The sequence below is a fragment of the Myodes glareolus genome, chromosome 15 (genome assembly GCF_982192425.1).
Source record: "Myodes glareolus chromosome 15, mMyoGla1.1, whole genome shotgun sequence".
Taxonomy (NCBI): domain Eukaryota; kingdom Metazoa; phylum Chordata; class Mammalia; order Rodentia; family Cricetidae; genus Myodes; species Myodes glareolus.
In genome coordinates this window covers 72,879,413-72,904,349 of record NC_142040.1, presented here as the reverse complement: position 1 = coordinate 72,904,349, position 24,937 = coordinate 72,879,413, and the positions used below count along the sequence as shown (strand labels likewise).

Genomic DNA, 24,937 nt, shown 5'->3' with positions numbered 1-24,937 from the left:
CTGCCCTTCTTTCTCCCAGCATTCCAGTTTAGTTTTCCCTGCCTAGCTCTGTTCCCTTATAGCTCTGCTCTAGGCCTAAAGCAGTTCCTTTATTAACCAATGATATTCACAGCATCCAGAGGGGAAGCCAGAGCTCTTCTCTTCCATGTTTAACTGTTTATGAGATAGTGAGAGTACTTGCAGAAACACTCCTGTAAGTGCTCTACAGGGACATCTTGGAACCTCATTGCCACAGTTGGTGACTGTTGAACAGAAATACCAGAGTTTACTGAAGTATAGAGGAAGTTGTGAATGGAGAGCCGTGCACACAGCCTGTCAGACATGTGGGGCAATCGTTTCTCTAGAGAGTCATTCAGCCCCCCTCTGATCACTGAAAGTCCCTAGACCCAGTCTGTCCTCACACCAACTCACGTCTCTGTCCTGAAGAGTGTCTACAATCCAACATCACATGGTCTCTGGCAGAACAGGATAGGTTGTTACTTTCTGTTATTTTTCCTCGCACACTGTAGGATTGTGCCGGGACAATGCAAAGCTCTCCCCATCCCCTTTACAGCATGACTCTGCCTCCCTATGGGAGTGTTCCTGTGAGGGTTTGGCTCACAGGGGCTAGATATGAAGGATTCCGATTCAGAAGGAGTCATCGTTAAATTCACAATCCATTCCAAGGTTTGTGGGATAAACATCACACACATCAATCTCCTCCACCAAATTCGGTCCCTGGAACCTAGCAACTTCTGTCAACTGGAAGCAAGACAAGAGTAATTGTATGTGCAATGGTTAAAAACTACCTTCATTTGAAACTAAGCTGTGTGTAAAACAACAACATACAAACAAATGTACAGAAAACCTGGAATACAGCAGGACTTTACTCTTAGCCTAAGGATGCTAATCAGGACCCTAAGTTCTGCAGGTCAGCAGTTGAGTCTTGAGAGCAATCTAAAGAGGAGTCTGATATCAGAGCCTCTTGGCTCACTTCAAGAATTGCTCCCTCTTCCCCTTATTACATAAATGTTATGATAAACTATTAATCAGATAAATATTCTGCATTTGTAATCTCTCCCAACTACTGCTTTCTCAGGAAAAACAAAAAACAAAAAATCAAAACCAGCACCATGAAATGCCGTATATAGCTGAAAATCCCCAGAGTTGAGGCAGCTGTGGTTTGTGTCTTTAAAAACTTCTGCCTTTCCCCTTTGTAGCAGCCCTCACAGTGGCAAAGGAGACAGTTGTTCTAAATAAAAGGTGATTTTTATTTGTTTCCTTTGTTTTGATCTTTTAATTCCTAGTTTTGCTGTCTTTCTCAGTGGTCTTGAGGTCAGTAGCAGGTGACCATAAATTACAGAAAGGACATCTCCCCTTGCCTAAAGGAACTGGGAAATCAAGTCACAGCCATGTGAGAACGGCCCTGTTAATGAGCAATTGCTTCCACCACCAAATTGGAGTGGGAGCACCCAGTAGACCTGCGGTCAAGGACCATCAGCCAAGGCACACTGCCCAGGCAATCCTGGTTCTTCCAAGCTTCTGTATTCATGAACAAGCTTCCCGACTCCTGAAATACCAAGCCAGCTTCTCTGAGTCAGAAGCACAAGTAGAATCCCGGTGGCCAGATACATCCTAACAAACCGGTCACTCCCACCACCATCCCCAAGGCCCTCTACCTTAGCCCTGACCTGCTATTAATATTAATATATTAATTTGTGGAATTAATTATAATTAATTTGTGGAATATTAATTTGTGAGGGTCAAATTTGAACTAAACTAAGACTTAAACTTAAGCCTTCTCCATGATCCCAAGTTCCCCCAAGGAACTCCACGCTGACTCAAATCCCCATCCCTATGGCACGAAGCAAAACTGTCCTTGTCTTAGATTAGCTGTTCCCCTTTCAAACAAGGTTTGCTCGGTGGACACTCTTTGGATTCTGACATGGGAGCATGGTTGGGTTCCAAGGCAGCTTACCTGTCTGCTACCTGCACTGTGACCACATAGGGACTGTGAGGACACTGAGCATTCCACAAATGGCCTAGAGAAGCAGTTCTCTGTAACAATTTTCCAAAGCTCCGTGAAGACATGCTGTATCACAAAGTCCTACAAAACCAAAAACATGTGGGCCCTGCTGTCAAGTTCTGCTTCCAACTTGGGATGGTGCCAGGCCCACGAGCATTTTTCTCTGAGGACTGGTCCTGGGGAAACATTTTCCTAGAAGAGTAGTTTTGAATGAGTGTGGAGCTCATTCAAATTCATTTTCAGTTTTGCTCTGGCAAATGGATTGACACTTCCACAAAGTAGAGACTTTCAAGCCTGTGGTCTTGGCCCACGGTACCTTTCCTGCTGTCAGCACAGAGTACCAGGATTCTCTGATTGGAACTGAGCTTTCTAACAGCTACAGCAGATTTCATACTTGTTTGTCTTAAACCTTAAACCCGGGAGTTGGAGAGATGACTCAGCGATTAAGAACACTGCCTGCTCTTCCAAAAGTTCCTGAGTTCAATTCACAGAAACTACATGGTGGCTCACAACCATCTGCTATGAGATCTGGTGCCCTCTCCTGGCCTGCAGACATACACACAGGCAGAATACTGTATACACAATAAATAAATAAATGAATAAATCTTTAAAGTCACAGTTGCATCAAATGAGAATGTCCCCAGTTGGTGAAAACTGTTTGGCAAGGGTTAGGAAGTGTGACCTTGTTGCCAGGGATGTCACTTAGGGGTGGGTTTTGAAGATATTCCAAGATTCCATTTTATTTCTAGCTAGCTTTCTCTGTTTCCTACTTGTGGATCAATGTGTAAGCTCTCTGCTATTATTCCAGTACCATGCTTGCCTGCTTACTCTCATCTACCAGAAGTCTATGCTCCTATGGGCCCATGAACAACACAGTCAAGACTTTCTTTTCTGATTCATCACACAGCAATTAAAATGTTATAAGATATAGTCATCCCTGTGATGTTTGAATGAAGAGAGAAAGAATGTCTAGTTACCACATATTGGTCTGTGATTACAGACTAAGAAATGATTCCATTCAAGTACCAATCTTCAAAAAGCCATGAGTTCCTTGGGGTTAATGGCAGGAGCATGGTTGTTGGATGAGAACAGAACAGTGATTGTGTAGAGGTAGCAGCAGTAGTGGAAGCAGCACTAAAAAGCCTTACTGGATGTGAGGTGAGAACCCAAACAAGCTGCATTCATGCAGCTCACTGTATGACTTGGAGGCAGCTCTACTGATGAGGGAGTCTTCTCCCCTTCCGTCCTCACATTTCATATAAACTTTAGCAGGAAGGGTCCTGTGTGCTCCTGGATAATGCTCTTGTATGCTGTAAAGCTTTGTCACTCACATTGGTTTAATAAAACACTGATTGGCCAGTAACCAGGCATGAAGTATAGACAAGGCCATCAGACTAGGAGAATTCTGGGAAGAGAAAAGGCAGAGTTAGTTACCATCCAGACACAGAGAAATAAAGATGAGACTGTCTTACTGGGAAAGGTACCAAGCCATGTGGCTGAACATAGATAAAAATTATGGGTTACTTTAAGTGTAAGAGCTAGTTAATAATAAACCTGAGCAATAGGCCAAACAGTTTATAAGTAATATAAGCCTCTGTATGTTTCTTTGGGACTGAATGGCTGGAGGACCAGGCAGGACAGAAACTTCCATGTACACCATGAATCCTGTAAATGTCTAGAAGTTCCCCATGTCTATCACATGTGTGCTTCCTGGAGGTGAATGAGGGACCCATATGTTGGATTATTTTGCTTCAGAGGATACTGTTGTTAGTCACTGTTTCAAGAATTTAGCAGAATCACTGTATTGGGTAGATATTAGAAAGAACAGTTGTTTTTAGAAGTGCTTTGACCCTGAAGAACCCTTGTGGAAAATAGTAATTGTTTTACTGAAGGAGCATTGCAGTCATTCCGTGACTTTGTTCACATGATACCTCAGGTACACTTGCGGCTCTTGTATTATTATGTATTTCCAATGATACATAATAAAATCCTAGCATGATGAGGGCATGTGATGCTTTCCTTCAGTAATACATGTAAATTAAGATTAGGCACCTTGGTATGAGGAAATACTTTATGTAAATTTCAACTAATATGTCCTTGTACAGCTGCTCAGGGTTCAGTTCATCAGAAGAGGCTAGAGCTTCTTTCTGCTATATAGTCCTTAAAACTTCATCTTGAAGTACCTTCTTTCTTCAACTGTCCCATGCTATAGGGTGCACCTTAACAGGTCACGTTCCATATACTGTCATGATAGAGGAACCAATGAATGGTTATGTACAGCACTGTTTATAGTGTCATGGGTCTACTCCCATAAAATGGAGCCATGCACATCTAGAGAGGGTCTTGCCTCATTGATCTACCACAGAAGTTTCCTAACAGGGATTACCAGGAACTTTGTCTTCTATTTGATTCTAGATCTCATCATTTGAAGACTGACACACTCTGGGCAACTGAGTTTGAAGGTCATCTACAGAAGGGTGATCTCATCTGCCATAAGTGTCCTGGTAGTGAGTCTCAGGAATACTTAGCTTAGTTACAATATCTTGCTTTCAAACTTGACAATTACATGAGGGACATGGGCCTGTAAAATTCTCCAAACCATCTGAATCCCCCAGTGGTACAGAAATGACTAAAGTCCACCCTGATGTGACTACACTTGTTTACTTATATACCCAACCCTCTACTCACCTCCCCAAACCATGTCTTATGGCTTATGTGACCAACGATTTTCCATATCAGCCCATTTACTTTCCATGGATGTCTTGTTTGCAATCTTAATTTCTCTATGCATTTTATAAATTGTTTAATCCATTACTTATAACCATATGGTTTGGTAGCCTCACTCTTGTTTCTTACTTTCCATAACATTAGTCACCATAGAACTAGGAAAAAAAATACAATGTAATATAAAAGAACAGAGATAACAAAAGCAATTATAGGAGAAAGGATAATCAGATATAGCTTAGTAGCTGACCTCAAACTTTACTGCAGAGCTATAATGAAGACGGAATGAGATTCACAAAAAGCCAAATGTATAGACTAATGCAATGTGAAATAAGGTCCAAGGATAAATGCTAATACACCGTAAAGATTTGTCTCTAGAACTGGTGTAATAAAAAAATGATTGGCCAGTAGCTAGGCAGGAAATACAAGCAGGGTGATCAAATTAAGGATGATAGGAAGGAGAAGAGTAGAGTCTGAGTGGCTACCAGCCAGATGTAAAGGGAGCAGGAGATGAAGATGCAATGCTAATAAAGGTACTGCCACATGGCAGAGCATAAATAAGTAATATGGGTTAACTTAAAAGATAAGAGCTGGTAAGTAATAAGCCTGAACTATCAGCCAAGTATTTGCAATAAATATAAACCTTTGAGTGTTTGAGAGTGGCTGCTAGACAAAGAAACTTCTGCCAATATATGGCTTCCAAATGTTCAGCATGAACTGCCACATAAACCATGTGAAAATTAAAAAGAGGATTCTAAAGACACAAAAGAACAGTGTTAAGCACAGCCTCTTGATGATGGTCTTTCCGTGGGTGGGCGCTGTTTGGTGGCAGCAAGCAGAGGCATGGCTCCTTCAAGATGTAGCTTCCTAGCTTGTGCTGGAGGTACAGTTAGTTCTCTTGTGAGGTCCTGCTACCAAACACTTAAAAGGAGTTTATGAGCAGCAGGTGGCAGGCTACTCAGTGATGCCATGAACCCAGAAACTCCCCTGATGAAGCTAAACTCTCACAGACCAAGGAACTGGTCAGAGTCAGCTGCCAAAGCTATTCCTTTGGAGTTAGCTACACCACTTGACAATTTAAAGACTCAGATGGTCAAAAAAGATAGACATAGGCAGTAAAGACGGATTTAGACAAAAAAAAAACCAAAAACCAAAAAACCTCTAAATGGTTTACAGTGTGTTTAAAAATATACATAGGCTTGGGAATGAAAAGAGTCGGTATGGACAGTCATAAAAAATACATACATAGTTTTACAACAATAAAGTCCTAAAAAGGAAGAAAAGTAATATAAAAAAACATAAAGATGGAAAACACAGAGAATCTGGATACTGTATGTTCTTGTGTTGTATTTGGAATTGTTTGACGGCCAAGGATACAGTAATACCTGGAAAGAAATATTTGATCAAAAATGTCGCTGCATTAATCCAACCTATATATTTTAAATTTTTATTGACTTCAAAATTTAACTCAAGTTGGGCAGTGGTGGTGCACACCTTTAATCCTGGCACTTGGGAGGTGGAGGCAGGTGGATCTCTGTGAGATCAAGGCCAGCCTGGTCTACAAAGCTAGTTCCAGGACACAGCTGTAATAGCTATAGCTGTTACACCGAGAAACCCTGTCTTGGAAAAGAAAAACAAAACAAATAAAAAGATATGTTACTTTGGGAAAGAGGTTCTGCTTTTATTTCCACAACAAAAATGGGAGGCTGTGGATTCATTTCAGGTTAAATAAAATCAGGTTTGATCAAGGAAGACACTCTGAAATCCTGACTGCAGACATAAATAAACCTGGAAGATCTACAAGGCATATGATACACATTTTATCTGCTCAAACACATAACAGAAAATCATCTTTGGCTGACTTGTGTACAATGCAGTCTATTTTGATACAAATATGTATGTATTTAAAATTTTATGTATTTTCAGAATAAGCAGACAGACCAAATACCAGTGAAAATGGATGGTTCAGGTGATTCATCATTTCAAAATGCCTCTGTTATAGTCTCCTCATAATTCTATATCCAGAGCTGAGATGATATAGCTTCACAGATTACACCAGTCAGGACTTGACTATAATTCTAAATTTTCTCATGTTGCCCAAATATTATTAGTGCCCCTAATCAACAGGAAGTAGGCTAGAGAACCACATCCACATCCTTCCCCAAAAGAATTATAGACTTTTGTTTTGTTTAGGGAGTTGGTTACAAAATGTTATATTGCTCATACTAGAAAAAAAGCTAAAAGTAAATTAAATTTTAAATTTAATTTAAATTCAAAGATCTCTTTCTAAAAGAAGGGGGATATGATATAAAAATGATTGGAAAAAGGATAGATTACTGAAACTACTTTAGTCCAAAAAACTATTAATCTTACATATTGGTATGGATTTTGGCTTACTGATACAAATTAAAAGTTAATTTTGTTATATTGTATATATATATATATATACACACATTTGTTTAAGGTATTATATTTATGTAGTTCATTTTAAAATATATAATTAAGAAATACAGATTAATAGACATCTGTAATAGTCAAATTTTTAGCCATGTTGCGTATGTTTTCAAGGTCACACACATATATTTAGATTGACAAATGTTCTTCAAACACTTCAAAGACCTACACAATATGGCATTTAATATGTTTAACAATCTAAAGCTTTTCATGACAGTGAGACATGTCTGCTCCTCGCAGCACCAATATACTTCAGAAAAGATGATAGGTATCAAAAAAAAAAAACTCCACATGGTGCTTGATTTTGTTATGGCAATAGCTATCCATGTGGTCAAAGAAACTGCCCTTTCCTCAAGTGCTGACAGTACACTGAACAAACAGGAAACAAATAAACACAAATGTTGAACATTGCCAAGACAAGTTAGGGCAACCCTTCATAATTACCTACTTCACAGGACAGTCTGTCAGATATGCTAAACCTGTAGGTCAAGGATGGATGCCCCAACATTAGAGAAACTTTGGGTGACTGTTCAGGAAGCCTGATGTCCCTATCATTAGATAACATTTTACTCTTCTGGGGCCTTTGATGCAGTTAAAGACTAGTCATAGTCTTCTTTAGTTTTGATAAAAAATAAATTAGGTAGAAAACTCAACAAGAGAAGATAGATAATAGAGCATTTTCTTTAATTTTGTCAAATACAAATAGACTGGCTATTGCAACTATAATTATTACTTGATAACTGTTTTGGTTGCATATAATCTTACTATGATAAAGTTAAAACCTTCCTTTTAAATTAGACAAAAAGGGGGAAATGCTGTGGAACAATCCTCTTGTACACTGTAAAGATTTGTCATTCGAATTGTTATAAGAAAATGCTGATTGGCCAGTAGCGAGGCAGGAAATATGGGGGGGGGCAACCAAACTAAGGATGATGGGAAGGGGAAGGAGTCAGAGGGTCACCAGCCAGACACATAGAGAACAGGAGACAAATGTATCATGTTAATAAAGGTACTTCCATGTGTCAAAGTATAAATATGGAAAAAGGATTAACTGAAAGTGTAAGAGCTAGTTAGTAATAGGCCTGAGCTATAGGCCTAGCATTTATAATTAAAATAAGCCTTTGAAGGATTATTTTAGAGAGATTGTGGGAGAGAAAACCCTGCTTACAATTATATCCATTTCTATGTATAAGTTATAAGAAAAGACATTGCTATACTATTGATATTAGAGTAGTTCATTTGCTATTATGAGGTATGTATAATAAAAATGGATGCTCCTAGTGTCATTTTATGTAGAAGGATTCTCTACAATATGAATTCACTCATGGGTCCTAAGGATTTAAGGCTCTATCACTAGTTAATTTGTAGGGTTTCCTATACAAAATATATTTTTTGATGTTAAGGGATGAAGAGTAGAATACTTCTCTTATCAATTAAGTATGTTAGTTTCATTCACAATTAAATTTCTCATGTTGAGTTTGTAACAATTTTTCAACATGTAGCTACTGTCTTTGCTCTTACAAAGTTCTACAGCATGAAATTTTGGGTGTTAAATAAGGGAAACAAAGTTCTTGGTCATATTCTTTGTATCGATAGGACTTTTCTGTAGTATGAAAGCTCTGCTGTCCAGTAGAGGCAGAATACATCTAAAGGCTTTGTGACACTGTATCTAATACAGAGTATTGTGGAAAGAGGTATGAAGAAGAGTGAAATGCCTCCTTGTGTCCTTTGCTGTCATACGTTAACTTGTTGGAGTCATGAAAGGTAGGGCCAAAAACAACTTTGGGGAGCAACATTTTTATTTCAATCTAAGGGTCAGTGTTCCTCTTCCAGGGACAGGAAGAGAAATAGAAACCATGCTTCCTAATATGTTTCTTAGCCTCCTGCTCAGGCAAAATTCTTGTGTGACCCATAACACTTTCCCAGGGTGGTGCTGCATGTCCTTGGTAGACTCTCCTACACCACTTACCAATCAACAAAATGACCCCTGGATATGCCCATAAGGCACTCTGATCCAGAAAAGCACCCACTCAGATAATACTGGGCTAGGTGAAGTTGACAGCTGAAGCTAAGGAGGACATTTGCATTTGCAGGGTTTCTCACCTATATCAATGCTTAGGTGTTGCTGAAGACTTAAGTACTGTTCAAGCCTTAGGGACAGTGATTGTACGTGTAGAGTGTCTCTGCAGTATGAAGTATCTGCAGATATTTAGAGTGTAAAGAACACATAGAGAACTTGCCACACTTATTGCTTTTGTAGACTTTCTCATCAGAATGAATTCTCCAAACTTATATAGCCATGAAGAATAGCTAAGCCCTGGTCCTTTTCTGCACAAGTAGGGTTTCTCACAGGTGAGAATTACTGAGGTTGAACCAGGACTGAACAATAATTCAAACCTTCACCACATCCTTCACTTTATAGCTTTGATGAAGATTCTTGTGCTACTTAAGATATAAAGAAACACTAAAAGCTGGTCACTCCCTTCAGAATTGGTCTTTTTCTCTCCAGAATGAACTTTATTGTTGGTGGAACGTATTGACTGAGTGGTAAGGCACTCATCATTCTTCCCATGTGCCCGACTTCTCTACTCAACGGATTCATTTGTCTCGGATAAGGTATGACTATTTAGAAAGATTTTTATCCCATTGCACATACTTGTCAAATTTCTATTAAGAATGAGTCCCTTGATGTCTTCTAAGGGAGGAAGATCGGAAAAAACTCTTGTCACACTTTTCACATTTATAGGGTTTCTCTCCAGTATGAACAATCTGGTGCTGATTGAGGCTATCAAGTCTAGAAAAGATTTTTCCACATTGTTCACATATGTGTGGTTTCTCTCCAGTATGAACTCTCTGGTGTTCAGTGAGGGCTGAGTAATTTGGAAAGGCATAGTGACATTCCCCACACTTATAAGTATGAATTTTTTTGTGTTTTTTAAGGTCTAAGGTAGAGTAAAACATCTTGCCACATATTTCACATTTGTAAGACTTCTCCCCTGAATGACGTAATTTGTGCCAAGGAAGGTATGAGAGAGTAGAAAATGTTTTTCCACATTCTTCACATTTGTATGGTTTCTCTCCAGAATGAAATCGTTGGTGATCCTGAAGGTGTGCAAAAGAGTAAAACCGTTTGCCACATTCTTCACACTTGTAGGAATTCTCTTCAGAGTGAATTCTTTGATGCCGCTTCAGGAATGCCGAAGAGTAAAATGCCTTGTCGCAGTCTGCGCACTTGTAGGGCTTCTTCCCAGTGTGGATTCTTTGATGCCGCTTAAGCAATGAAGGATAGTGAAAGGCTTTGCCACATTCTGGACACTTGTAGGGCTTTTCTGCAGAATGAATTATTTGGTGTTTCTTAAGCAACGAAGGACAGTAAAATAATTTCCCACATTCTTCACACTTGTAGGATTTCTCTGCAGAATGAATTCTTTGGTGTACCTTAAGCAATGAAGGGTAGGAAAATACTTTGTCACATTCTTTACACTTGTAGGGTTTTTCTCCAGTATGATTTTTCCGGTGTCTATAGCGTGTTGAGTGAGTACTAAAGGCCTTACCACATTCTTCACACTTGTAAGGTTTTTCTCCAGTGTGAATTCTCAGGTGTACAGAAAGTTTTGTATGAGTATTAAAGGCCTTGCCACATTCTTCACATTTGTAGGGTTTTTCTCCAGTATGAATTTTCTGGTGTACAGAAAGTCTTGAGCGCATACGAAACACTTTACCACATTCTTCACATTTGTAGGGGTTCTCCCCTATATCAACTGTCTGGTGTTGAATAAGCAGTGAATTACAATAAAAGGTCTTGTTGTAATCTTTACATTTATTGACTGTTTTTCCTGTTGATCAGAAGTTGAGACATGAACAAAAGTTTTGTACATTGTTTATATTCATAATGTTTATCTTTAAAATGGAGATAATTACCCATACTTACATTCTCATGGATAAATCAGAAATAACACTATTATTTTTACATTTATGCTCACTGAGAATAACTCAGAATATATAGTAGGTGAAAAAAATCTAAACTTCTATTCATATAAAAGCCTGATCAAATTGAATATAGAAATAATGGCATGCCACGCAGTGGTAGAGCACACCTTTAATTCCAGCACTGGGGAGGCAGAGACAGGTGGATATCTATGAGATCAAAGTCAGCCTAGTCTATATAGTGAGATCCAGGACAGCCAGAATTTCACAGAGAAACCCTGTCTCAAAAAAATCAGAGAGAAGAGGAAGAGGAGGAGGAGGAGGAGGTGGAAAATGGCACATTATTCAAAGTTAAGTAGTTAATTAAGTAGTAATTATCTATGATAAAGGAATCTCTTAAAGGCATTACACAAAGAAATAAATACTTTAAACATAGGTATTGTATGTAGACATACATGACATTATCAACTGGAAAAGGGGGAGATTAATGGGAACTGTCTGAGATTGGAGCCTTATAGAAATACCATTTTTATCCTAAATATGAAGTTAAGAATTTTTATGCATGAATGGAAGTGTGCCTAACAAATATGTCTACAAAATCTTAAGTAATACACCTCACAAATTTCAGACAGTAGCAGTTTATGTTCTATTTGAATGACAAACATCTCAATATTAAAATTATGAAAAACATAGGTTTACCTATGAATAACAACCTCTGTCAAAGACAATATTTTGTCAATGAAAAGGTGTTAAAATTATCCAAGTTTCTAAGAATTATTAATTTACAAGATGAAACAACAACTTATCACTGAAAAGAGACAATGTTCAATTTGCACAGTTCTCATGGTCACATAACTAGAGCTCAAAGATACTGTCATCTTACACTGTTCTGAAGTGTTTATAATTGAACAATTCACCCACAAAATTATATAGATTACATATAGACAGTTGACTGTAGGTTATCCATTGCCAAGAAACAGCACACAATCAAACTGCAAAGTTAGGAAAAAGGAATCTTGAATTGTCAATAATTTGAAAACTAATTGATTAGCTCTTAAAGTTCTTCTAATTTTAGACAGTTTTTAATCTATGACTATATGTACGCAAAGACTGTGCATTCTAAATCCTTAGTGAGCATATGATAAAAATTAGAATACCTTTTAGTCATTCACAAAGAACTCTGATGAGGTGATTTTGATCAATGTGTTTATAAGTGATATGAAATATATTTATGTCTGAAGTTATTATCCTACAATGGCTTCACACATAGGTCTTAGAAATGTTTGCAAATTTTCAGAGCTTAGAAAAGAGTGCAAAGTTATAATGTAAACTAGAAAAAATGACCTTTGGAAGTTAAAATAAATAAAACAAACATCCAACATTGGGGAATTACCAAGTTTAAGAGACTTAACTGTCAGAAACATCTGGTAGATGTCCTTTGACAATAAAACCAATGAGAGACCTAAAGAATTATCTCCATAATATCATGATTTAAGGCTAATGGGAAAGCTGGCCTTTCTGTTGAATATTTGAACCTCGCCTCTGTTCTTGAACCCCTCATTCCTACACACCTGTATGCACAGTGGCTTCCTCTTGTATCTTCACACCTCTAGGTCCTTGTCTTTGCTCCAGAAATGTCACCAGGTGTGGCTTAGAGAGAACAAGACCTGTTTGTAGGAAAGGGAACAAGATTAAGTGTCCTACTGGGAACTGACATGGCCCTTCCAGTACAAGGCTTATAAGGAAAGAAATGATGTAGCAAATTACTGTAGACAATCGGTTCCTTAAGTGTCTTCTCACAGGACTACTACAATACATAAAGTAATTTACAATGTCCAGATTATGAATCTCATTTAAGGGAAAAATATTAAAACTGAATTGTGAAACACTTTCATTAAGATGTAAGGTACATGCCCATTGCAACTGAGTTTCTAACATTCCCACTAGTATGAAAGATGCATTCTTTCAACACAAACAGGTTAACACACAGAAAAGAAAGCAATGTTTCTTAGCTAAACATATTCCCTAATTTTTATTTAAAACCAAGACTATGAAACTTTTTGTTGGAAAGCACAAGCTCCCATGAGATAAGGTGTAGAGTGAGGACGTTACGTACTGACACTGAACTGAGACGTCACTATAGATGAGAGCCTCACCCAGGAAATCCAGGTGGCTGTAGTTCTCCAACATCACATCCCTGTACAGACTCCACTGAGCAGGCTCCAGACATTCCCTCTCTTCTGGAGAAAAATCAATGGCCACATCCCAGAAGGACAGTATTTCCTGAAATAAAGATCAACGAATGATAACTCACTTTTAATTAATTAAATCCATTAATAATAGGCATTATGGGGCTAGTTCTCGGTCCATGTGACACAAGCTAGGGTCAAGAAGGAACATCAACTGACAATGTGTGTTCCATAAGAATGTCCTGTATGTAACCCTATAGGAGGCTGTTCTTAATTATTCACTGATAGATGACAACCTAGATCGTTGTGGGTCATGCAACCCATGGGCAGATGGTCATAGTATAAGAAAGCAGGATGAGCAAGCCATGAAAAGCAAGCCATTAGCCACTGTACTTTCATGGTTCCTGTTCCAGTTCCTGCCTTGACTTCCTTCAGTGATGGACTGTTACCTGAAGTTGTAAGTTGAAATAAATCCATTCTTCTCAAAGTTGCTTTGGTCACATTCTTTATCATTGTTTAAAAGAAACAAAGGCAAAAAACTCCACCCCAGTTATCTTGTACTTGTTTACAGTAAAAAGTGTATTCTATATTTTGTCCAGGAAGAAAAGAGTGGTAGACGTAAGTGTCATGCTTTTAACATGTTTGTCATATTCCTCAGACACTTCTGATGTGGTCACATGATTTCACACTGGATCCATTAAGGAATGAGAAAGCAGAAGATCCGATAAGTCCCATGTGGAAACCCTTAAGACAGATGAAATGTAAAGTGAATGTTTCTATAGAAAAATATGCATTTAGTGCCACATGCTTGTTTTATATACCGCACATATATACATTTCTCACAAGAGAAAGTAATGGTCAGAGAGAAGGAACCTCTCAACCCTTACTATGCACAATGGTGAATATCAAATGCCATGAAAACATAGTTACTAATGTAGCAGCTCTGGGATGAGGTGTGAATTTCTTAATTTTTAGAGTTCAATAGTGATGCTAATGACAGTGCACTGAGAGGCACAAGATGGAACACTCAAGGGGCAGAATGAAAAAGAAAACTCACAGAAACCTATGTTAGATATCAGAACCAATAAGAACCAGCATGTATGGGAATAACAACACTGATTGGCCAATAGCCAGGCAGTAAGTATAGGTGGAGTGACCAGACGAGGAGAATTCTGGGAAGAAGAAGGCAAAGATGCAGTCACCAGCCAGATGCAGAGGAAGCAAGATGAGAATGCCTCACTAATAAAAGGTACCAAGCCACAGGGCTAGCCATAAACAAGAATTAAAGAATTATGAATTAATTTAAGTTGTAAGAGCTGGTTAATAATAAGCCTGAGCTAATAGATCAAACAACTTAAAATTAATATGAAAGCCTTTGTGTGTTTCTTTGGGACTGAATGGCTGCAGGATCATGTGGGACAGAAAGTCTACAGTTCTGTGAGCTTTGTCCTCCTGTGGCACTATTTCAGAGCATCCAAGTCCAGTACAGCCTCAAGTCTCAGCTTTCTGATGTCACTGGCCAATGAGAAAAATCATCATATTTCCAACTTCAGTGAGTTACAACTATTTAATTTTAACGTATGGGTGAGATCATGTAATACATGTCCTTCTGTGCCTTAAATAATTTCCAGTTTCATTCATATTGTCACACCTTGCATGACTTTATCCCTTTCCTCTGAAATACTAGTTAAAATAAATAAAACATTCCCCAATCTCTCGCCTAACACCAATCATGTTCTCTTCTAAGTTCCACGACCTTATGCTCCAGACATATATTCTCTTCTCAGAGCCATCAACTAACTAGCCATAGATATTTGCCTGGGCTTCTAGGACTCTTGATAAGGCCTTAAGTCCAATTAGACAGCTGCTGTTTATGAGAAGACATGCATGGCACTGAAGCATCTTTTGGGAGACCTGGGTCATAATGGTCATTGTTGTGCTTCATAGGCTGAAGAGCTAAATAAAACTGGTTCTTCCTTCTCTCCCTTGAAGGCTCACAAAGCAGTTTCACAGAGTAGCGGACTTTCAGTTCAGATCCAGATCAAATCCTCTGAGTCTTGGGTCTGAAGTGCCTGGTGTTTTCAGCAATGGGAGAAAGGATTAGCTATAGTCAAAAGACTTTGGTACAGAAGAAAGATACTTTGTAGATAAAAATTATACTGTGAAAAATATCTTTACTCATAAGGGTGGAGTGAAATAGGAAAGAGGAGGCCAAGATACTCCCAAGTTATAAATAGACTGAAAGAAGTTGATAAATAGAAAACCCTGTCATTTCTCAAGAAAAAAGCAATTAGACTCCGTTGAAAGCTTGTTGGTAGCTAGTAGGACATTTTTCCACTTTGAGAAGGAAATGAAAACACAGATTCTACTCTTCCATACTCATGAGATCACTGACAAAAGGGAGAATGGTCAGCTTGGAGAACTGCAGGACCTCAGGGCAGAGTGAAGATGGAAAAATCATTCTTTCAGAGAGGAGGAGGTCCCCAATGGTGAACTGACTGCAGTGAACACTCCCTAATGTTGCTCAGCACCCATTACCACTGTTCTGGATGGACAAGTGTCTACTATTCTCTGGCCCCTCTCCTTACTGTGGGCTTCCTAGGGCTATGAGGCAGAGGAAAGCCTGCCATGATGGTCTCATTTAATTGGAACTTTAACTAATATAATTAAAGCAAACATTTCAGGGGAAGTTGAGACTGGCAACGCTCACTTCCTATGGAGAGGAAATATAAATTTTACCCTGAGGGGGGCAAACTGTGGTTCATTAAAAACTGCTGCAAATTCATTCTAGCCCCTGAATCAGGAGGTGGAGTCCAGCTGTCCTCCCCTCGAATGGAGGCTGGTCCTAGAAGCAAGCCTACAACAACACAGTAGACAGAGCCCAACTCATAAGAACTCTTGTATCTATGTCAGTGTCCCTCAGAGATTTTTTTTTTTGAAAGAGGCCAGATAAACCTGAGTCCTAAGAAATCGTGTGGAAGTCAAAACTAGATGCAAAGTGTGGGCCGAATTACCAATTAGGCTTCAAACTCTCCATTCACTTCAGGCTTGTCCATCAGTTAAAGAGCACAGCACTTTAAAAATACACTAAGCACATCATGAAGTGAGAATGCACTGACCTGCCCCGACCTTTGACACACAGAAGTGTGGTGGCACACAGCAATCATTAGGTTTTGATTTAACTTAACAAATTTTTGCAATGTGATGATTCAGCTAGTATAACTGGAACCCTCAAAAAGGACATGACAGATCATATGCAATGTACTTATTGAGAAAATGGAATGAATAATTAGAATTTTAGCTTACACTTAAATATCATGTGCTTTGTACTGTAGGACAGAAAGTCTAGATGTATCCAGATTTTAAAAAAAATAGTATATTGTTACTAAATCTTAATGCAATAGTGAAGTGGTGTACATCCAACAGTTGGGACACACGTTCTTATCCACTGTTTTATTTGATGTATCTACCACAAAGAAAAGAAAAATGGACTGCAAAATTTAAACAGTTGGCTAGCCAATTTGATACAACTTTTCAACTCAAAATATGGCACTGTCTTTGAAAATAATTTTGGATGTCTCAATGACAGACTTTTATAACCACAAATGACAAAGTAATGAAAATCTCTGTTTCTCAAGTTTAGTCCACGCATATATGTTTGGTTTCTACTTAATTCTGTCCAAATAACTTCTGTAATTCCTCTCAGTGCTCTCTGACATAATCATATAGATAACCAAGAACTCAACGGCATTATCTAACACACTGTCCCTTCAGGAATTTCCAAGAATGACCTGTCTAGCATAGCAAGATTAGTTCATGGGTCTGTAAAAACCAGTAATTCCTTCCCTCATAGCATCACTCACAGAAACATTAGCATACAATAAAAAGATTCTGGAATAGGCAGGATTGGACAATGCTGGGTCCATGCAGGTCCCTATGGAAGAGTAATAGAACATTGCTTTGCTGGGTGGATGACACAAAACCCCATGAGTGTCAGTGGAGGAGGTAGCTGTCATTACCCACATGCAGAGTAGGGTTCTGTTTTGGATAACTGTAGAGAACCATTGTACACACACTTGAACTTCTGGTGTAAGGAAGGAGAAGGCATCTGAGACAGGGAAGAATGTATACCACTGTGGGCTGGCTGCACCAGTCACAGAGAGGGCCAGAGACGGAATGAGGTCTGTTTACTTTCGATTACATGAATATATAGAGGTCTGTGAATTCTTCCTCACCCTCCTGACCTGACACGGAAACCTGGCACCCTAAAACAAGGTGAGCTTTTTCACCTGCTCCTAGGGTCCCTGCTGACGGACTGACCGGTCAAGTTCAAGGCTAGATCAACACGACAGTTGTGGGCAAGCAGACATCCTGTCTTTCTTGAAAGTAATGAACTACAACTTAGGGATGGAAGACCCTCCAAAGGCTTAAACACCCCAGCCCTCAGAGCAAAGCTGGTCATCAGCTTTGGCAGTCCCTGCTCTTATTGCAGTGGGTCTTTCCCTCCGTATGTCCGTTGCATGTCTGTTCCCTCACCCCTACTCAAGGCTTTTGTTTACGAGCTGATTTTGGCAGATTTGTCTGCAGCATTCCAGAATTCTGCAGCTGCGAACCGTTATGTTTAAGATTTTCTTTTTCCTTTTAGTTCAGCAATTGGTCAAAACAAACAAACAAACAAACCAAACACACAAACAAAAAACATCCTAAGACCATCAATACCCTAAGACTGTAACTAGGCCTGCTATGGAGCACAGGAAAGACAAAAAACCCACCTGAAAGCGGGTCAGCTCGTAAGAGAACGGATTCCCAGCCCATCTCCAGCACTACCTGAGACGCGGTTGTCAGTTGACCCACCAAGTCCTGGAAATCCAGAACCTTACACCATCCTCCACTCCGGCGCTACCATCCTCCTGTCGTGTCCCAGAAGCCCATGGTAGACTCGGGTTGTGGGCAGTGTTCTAACAAAACCATCAATTGGCACCATCAGACACGCCCTCACCTCAGCCCTGACCTGCAACCTCAGGCGTCCCAGCCAGTTGAGCACAGCACCTCCAAGGCAGCTTTTCCCGCCCTCCCACCCAGCCCAGGTCCGCTCCCTCCAAGACGGCCCCGCACCCCGCACACAGTGCCTCAGACTGCGCTGCACCCTGGACCAACCTCCATGTCAGAGACGTAACAGGAATGCACAGCAGGCGGATTCGCACAACTTTGGGGAAATACCACACTTTCAGACAGAATGAACAAGTACTGTTTCCGGAGCGGGCCCTTGTGACGTCACAAAGGACCAGACTACATTTCCCACAAGTCTGTGCGAAGGAATTCCGGAAACCCTGGTGCTGCGATTTCTTTGGTTACCGGCTTTGGTATCCCGCAGTAGAGAAAGGGAGGAAGAAGCTGGGTTTGCAAGAGATCCTCGGGGAGTGAGTCTGGCGTTTACTTCCAGACCCACAATACGAGCTGGGTGAATGTGAGTGGAGCCCTTGACAGAAATGTTAGGTTTATAGGTCATTTCTGGTTCATGTGTTCTGATTTTAATTCTCGTCCATCCTGGAAAAAAATCACGCTGACTCTCTTGATTTTGGTTATTTTTTTCGAGACAAGGTTTCTCTGTGTAGTCCTTGCTGTCCTGGAACTCGCTCTGTAAACCGCCTTGGTCTCCAGTTCTATATCTAAACAAAAAGGAGAAAAACAGATGAGCTATCTTACGGCAAAGCCCTGTGTATAATGGAGGCTTCCGTGAATGTAAAGCTATCAGAAATATCTTCATGGGAATATTATTTCTTAGCATGGCGAGCCTTCCCATTGTGTGTGTGTGTGTGTGCTATGTAGAACCATCACCGAGAAGATACTCATTCTGGCTGTCCACCTTCTGACCTATTTCTGTGGTTATGCTTTTCTTGGTTCCAAACCATCTGCCTATGCTGATAATGCTGGGCCTCTGTCTCAGATTGGATTATTGGATTACTTTTTTTTTAAGCATGTGCAGCTTGTGAGCATTCTAATTCAAAGAAATAAAAGAAGGCTTCATACTCAGAAGAGCCACCTCACTCTGCTGTTCTGCAGAGGACATGAAGTGGTAATTACCCAATATATGTAGTCACTCACCATTTGTTGTTACCTATTTATCCTGCAAACTATCAGAGCATGAATATACTGGCTCAGATACATCCATGCAGAGGACAGCATATTCCTTCCTGTTCATTTTCTTAGTCTCTGGATTTGTTTCCCTCTCTATTGCTATTGATAGACCCCAGAAGTCAAGGGGGTCTCACTTGGAGCCCTCTGCCCAAGAACCAGTCCACTGGATGCAAGAGCAAGAGGCAGTTTATTGGATACACAGACGCCTATGGATGCTACAGCAACCAAGTTACTGAGCATGCCGGGCTGAAGGCACATTATGTATTTATAGGGATTTAAGAGTTACATAAGAGGCTGCATAGCAACAAGCATTTCATTGGTTCTCAAATTGGCGTGCTTAGCTCACCCCAGGAATGGCTCCATGTCTATTCCCGAATTTCCCCGAAAAAACACAAAGCTAGATAGATGACCCTGCAGCAAGTTGACAGTTTCGATAGAATGCCTTGGGGGTGGGGTACTCCCTCTCCTCAGCCTAGTCAGCAAGTCTACAACCCATAGATATCCGGTTTTAGCATCGGCTGGGGTGGGGGACTTTCTTTCTATGGCCCAGCTAAATTTTGCAGAGTCATTGGCTGAGCCTGGGGGCTTTTTTCCCCCCTCTATGGCTCAGTTAAGCTTCAGCAGAGTTTAACATAGTACGCGGACATGGGGGTCTTACAAGTATGGGGGGGCCTTCACTATCATAAAAAAACACCCTGACAAAAAGTACCTTGGTGGTAGAAAACAATTATTTTGACTTAGAGGTTATGGACCACATCCAGGCTGGGTTTTATAGTTGATGCACGTAATTATTTGGAAAGAGGTAACTTAAATGAGAAACTGACTCCATCTGGATCTCCTGTAGAGCATTCCCTTAATTAATGATTGATGTGGGCGAGCCCCTCTTTTGGTGTGTTTAAGGGGCATGGGACTTGAATCCTGTGCAGGCTGACCTGAACAATATAAGAGAGCAGGCTGGATAAGCCAGTGAACAGCATTCTCCCCCTGGCTTCTGCCTCCCGTTTCCTGCACTGATGTTTCTGAGTGACAGGCTGCCATCTGGAAGTGTAAGCTTAATTAAACCTTTTCCTCCCCAAGTTGAGGCTTTTGTTATCATGTTTTATAACAGCAGTACAAGCCCAATAAATACACATCATCATTGATGAAAGTCAGGGCAGGAGGTCACGGGAGGAACCTGGAATCTCAAGGACAGAAACCGAAACCATGGAAATACACTGTTTACAGGCTTGCCCCATTGGCTTGCCCAGTTTGTTTTACCATACAACCCAGGACCAGCTGCCTACAGGTGGCACCAAACATCAATCATCCATCAAGAAATTCTTCCACAAACTATAAGTGAGTCTGATAGAGATAGTTCCGTAATTAAGGTTCCATCTTCCTAGAGGACAAAATGTGTCAAGTTGACAAAATCTAACCATCAGAGTATTTGGAAATTCATGTTACTCATTTTAAATAGCTCTTAGGAGTTTTTAGATGCTGGAGAAGGGGGATATACCTGTACAGGGGCAGAACCTTTGCCAAACATGCACGAACAAAGTTACAAATCAGCTATGTATGCTAGTGGTGAGGCTCTATTACTTTATCCCCCAAGCAACCATGCAACCATGACATGAAGGATTTATTACCACTTTACTTTGGCAAGCTGCAAAATGCCATATAGTGACTGATACAGTAATAAAAATATATCCCTGTTAATTTTATAGATTCAGTACAGGGAATGTGATGGACACAAGATGCTTTTAGACTCTTAAGGTTGGAAGGGCCACCTGTATGTTGGTGTAACTATTCTATGAGATAGGTTCATGGACTAATACAAAGAAGTGGTGTGTGGTGGTTTGAATGAGAATGCCTCTCATTTGAATTTTGGTCCCCAGTTGACAGAAGGATCAGGAGATAGAGCCTTGTTAAAGGAGGTGTGCCATGGGGTAGGGTTTGAGACTTCAAAAATCCCATACCGTTTCCAGTGGGCTCTCTCTGCCTCATGCTTGGGCAAGTTACTGCTCCAGTGCCATCTTGCCTGCCTTCTGACATGCTTCCCACCATGACAGTCATCACCTCTGACCCCCTGGAACCATGAGCCTCAAATTCAAGGCTTTCTTTTTTAAGTTGCCTTGGTCATGGTACCTTAACACAACAACAGAAAATGAAAGTAAGTGGGGAAGGCACAAACATTCGCCTGGATAGTCACCCAAGCTCCCTCTGCAACATTGTGGCCTACAGGCCTAGCATATGTGGCAGACCGTTCTGTGAAGCAGGGTATTCTGAAGGGTTGTCTTACATTGTCTTTACAAAGTTTGGCCATCACGTTCTTTTGTGTCCTGCTCATCCAATTATAACAGTATACTATCAGCAGTTGAGGCAAAGGCATTTTCTTGCCCAGTGGCTAACTTTTGCCAAAAAGAAAGTAAACCCATGTGAAGTTTCTTCAGTGTCATTCATCTTCTCTGAAGTAGATTGGTGCTGCCAGGAACAGACATGTCTCACTGTCATAAAATAAGAAAGAACCTATTGGTGTGGGAAGTCCTTCTGTATATGTGTTGCTTTTATTGGTTAATGAATAAAGAATCTGCCTTGACCTGTGATAAATTAGAGTAGTGCTAGGTAGGGAAAACTAAACTGAATGCTGAGCGAAAGAAGGTGGAGTCAGAGAGATGCCATGGATCAGCCAGAAGGGAAACGTGAGCCGCCAGCCAGAATCTTGCTGGTAAGCCACAGCCACGTGGCAATACACAGTTTAATAGAAACGGGTTAGCCAAAGATTTAAGAGTTAGCTAGCAAATACACTTAAGTGATTGGCCAAGCAGTATTAAATAATATAGTTTCTGTGTTCTTATTTCAGGTCTAAGTTGCCGGGAACAAACAAACGGCCTCCTACAACAACCTATGCTATTAAATGCCACATTCTGTAGATCTCTGAACTGTTTGAAGATGACCTGTCTATCTAAAATATATCTGTTTGACCTTGAAAACTTACCTAATATGACTACAAGTTCAATTATAATAAGTGACTGACTACTAACCTGCATTTCCTAATTATTATTAATAGTTGGCAATAATAACTTTGATGTTTTACAAATTTGCATTACATTGTTAAATGAGCTGAATAGGTACAAAACCTTGAACAAGATTATAAATGTCTATAAGTATGTTCTAACAAAAATAACCTTAAATTTATATCAATATACTAAGATCCATATCAATATAAAATATTTAAAACAAGTAGTTTCTTTTTGGTTTAAAGGTAGATTCAATAATTCACTATTTCATCCAATTTCTATATCCTTTCTTTTTCTTTTCAGAGTAGATTCAATAATTGATCTTTAAATCCTATCATATCTTCATCCACCCCTTTTTCTTTTCAAAACAAGGACTCTGAATCTAATCTAATCTTTTTTGTTCAACTTTTTTTCCTGACTGATAACAATAACGGTTTGTAACAAACCTTCCTAAACAATGACAAATATCCATAACCCAATAAAAGACCAAAAAGCACATACCCCACCACTTGGGAATGTAGGCCTTGTGTTCTTAAAGTTACTTCCTTCTGCCTGGGGGCAGTGACATCTTTAGGAGATCCTGAAAAGAAAAATTTGTATTAAATGTCAAATCGTGGGAGAGGTAGCTATATTATTTGTTTTTCAGTCTCTGCATAATGGAAAAATGGAGGGCTTGTCTCAAATTCTGGCAAGAGTAGTCTGTGAGACTGGATCATCTCAGCTTATTATCTAAAAATTGTTCTGAGCAGTTTGTATTCCAAAGTTGAACTTTAGGTGGTGTTTTTAGGTTAGTGCTGTTATCATAGTTCTGGTGGAATCACCATTTTGGGCGCCATCCTCCTTTTGGAGACTCCCAAGGTCACTGTTAGGCATGGTCTTGGTTCACTGCAGAAAACTTCAACATTTTAAATGTCATAAAAAGCAGATCTTAAAGAGGTTAAAGGATCAATATTTGTTATATACATCCAGAGTAGAAAAACCTAATTCCTATTTACCTGGTAGGGACTCAAACCTGAAATCATGTATAGGAAGCTAGATGAAGCCTTTTTCTAGAATCACTTAGTACTCTAGTGACCATTAATATCATAACAAAAAGTTAAATATATAAACACACATGTACATTAATCTTATGAACTTAGAAATGATGTTTATACCTTAAGAAAATTTGTCAAAGACTCAAAATAAAACCACAAGATTGTAAAATTAGTGTCAATAAAACAGTGCCTAAAGTTTGGAGGTTTTTTTTTTTTCTGGTGGGTCTTTTGAATGGGACAAAGATTTTGGATTTTACTTTAATAAGCATGCTTGGTTTAACGGGAGGAGAGACGCACACTCCAACTCTAAAGTCAGCTTTAATTTATAATTAGAGTGCAACCACAAAAAGACCACTTTCATTATGTGTCTGTGGAGAATGGCAGAAACAAATATTTGGGAAGATTTATGAAATTTTATCATGTTAGACATAAATTATTACAATAGGACAATTTACTCTTATTGGGGGGGGCACATTACCTTTGGATGATTTGTCCTTTTTCTTCAAATGTCTCAGTTGTCCGGTGGTGTTTAGATTCCTTAACTGGAGGCTTTCATTCTCCTGAAAAGGCAGAAATTAAAACACTTCCCCAACCCTAATCTTGGGAAGGCTCCCTTAAGATAAGTTATATCTGATCAATTGAAACACATTTGTTAGTTTTATAGGTTAGTTTAGACTGAATGGTCATGCTGTTTGATAAACTACCATCTTTTCTAATTAAGAGGTGTTTCTTTTCAAATCAAATCTTTATCAATTTTGATGGTATCCATAGCTTTTCTTCTCCTGTGGGAAAAAAAAACCTTCCCCAATGTAACAAATGTCCTGGTTTCCATTCTGAAGTCAACACATCTTTAAAGTATACAGGTTTATTTGAAAAACTATATTTCTATAGTTTTTTCTAGTAGCCAATGTCTCTCTGCAGCTGTTGTTCCTTTCTCATTCACATTTGGAAAATCCAAATTCAATAAGCATTATACAATTTATTTCTGGGGATCCATATTACCCCTTTCTGTTTAGTATATCCTTTAGAGTTCAATTTGATCTTTCTATAACTTCCTGTCCTGTAGGATTGTGTGGTATACCTGTAATGTGCTTTATATTATAAAAAGCAAAAAGCTGTTTCATTTTACTAGAGACATATGCTGGAGCATTGTCGGTCTTAATTTATTCAGGTATTCCTATGATGGCCAGAACTTCTAATAAATGTGTGATTACTGAATCGGCCTTTTCTGAGCTCAAGGCAGTTGCCCATTGAAAACCTGAATAAATGTCAAAGGTGTGGTGTACATATTTTAATTTTCCAAATTCTACAAAACAGAATGCATCTGCCATATTTCATTCCTATTAGTACCCTTTGAGTTAGTTCCTGCATGTAGTACAGTTTGCTTGTATAAAGAACAAGTAGGACATTTCCTTATAGTTTCTGTGGTATCAGGCCAAGTGATTAAAAAAAATCATTTTTTAAACCTTT

At 39.4% G+C, this 24,937-nt stretch overlaps 1 protein-coding gene and 1 long non-coding RNA gene across 3 annotated transcripts; one reads left to right on the top strand and one right to left on the bottom strand.

Moving 5' to 3' along the window:
- Window positions 1–6,385: 6,385 nt before the first annotated feature.
- On the bottom strand, window positions 6,386–18,646 carry LOC146891531 (uncharacterized). 2 transcript variants are annotated; one of them, XM_085676935.2, is made up of 5 exons: window positions 18,457–18,646; window positions 18,072–18,257; window positions 13,267–13,393; window positions 12,682–12,777; window positions 6,386–11,019 (listed from the first exon to the last, which is right to left on the bottom strand). In XM_085676935.2, exons 3-5 carry the CDS (start codon window positions 13,298–13,300, stop codon window positions 9,854–9,856), a joined length of 1,296 nt encoding a protein of 431 aa, XP_085533061.2. In that variant the 5' UTR covers window positions 13,301–13,393; window positions 18,072–18,257; window positions 18,457–18,646; the 3' UTR covers window positions 6,386–9,853. The 2 variants fall into 2 exon arrangements, with proteins under 2 accessions (XP_085533061.2, XP_048314325.3); XM_048458368.3 differs by lacking the exon at window positions 18,072–18,257.
- A 1-nt stretch (window position 18,647) lies between these two features.
- Window positions 18,648–22,410, top strand: LOC146891532 (uncharacterized). Its single transcript, XR_014997154.2, has 2 exons — window positions 18,648–18,766; window positions 22,277–22,410. It is a non-coding gene; the product is annotated as an uncharacterized LOC146891532 (long non-coding RNA).
- Window positions 22,411–24,937: the final 2,527 nt, after the last annotated feature.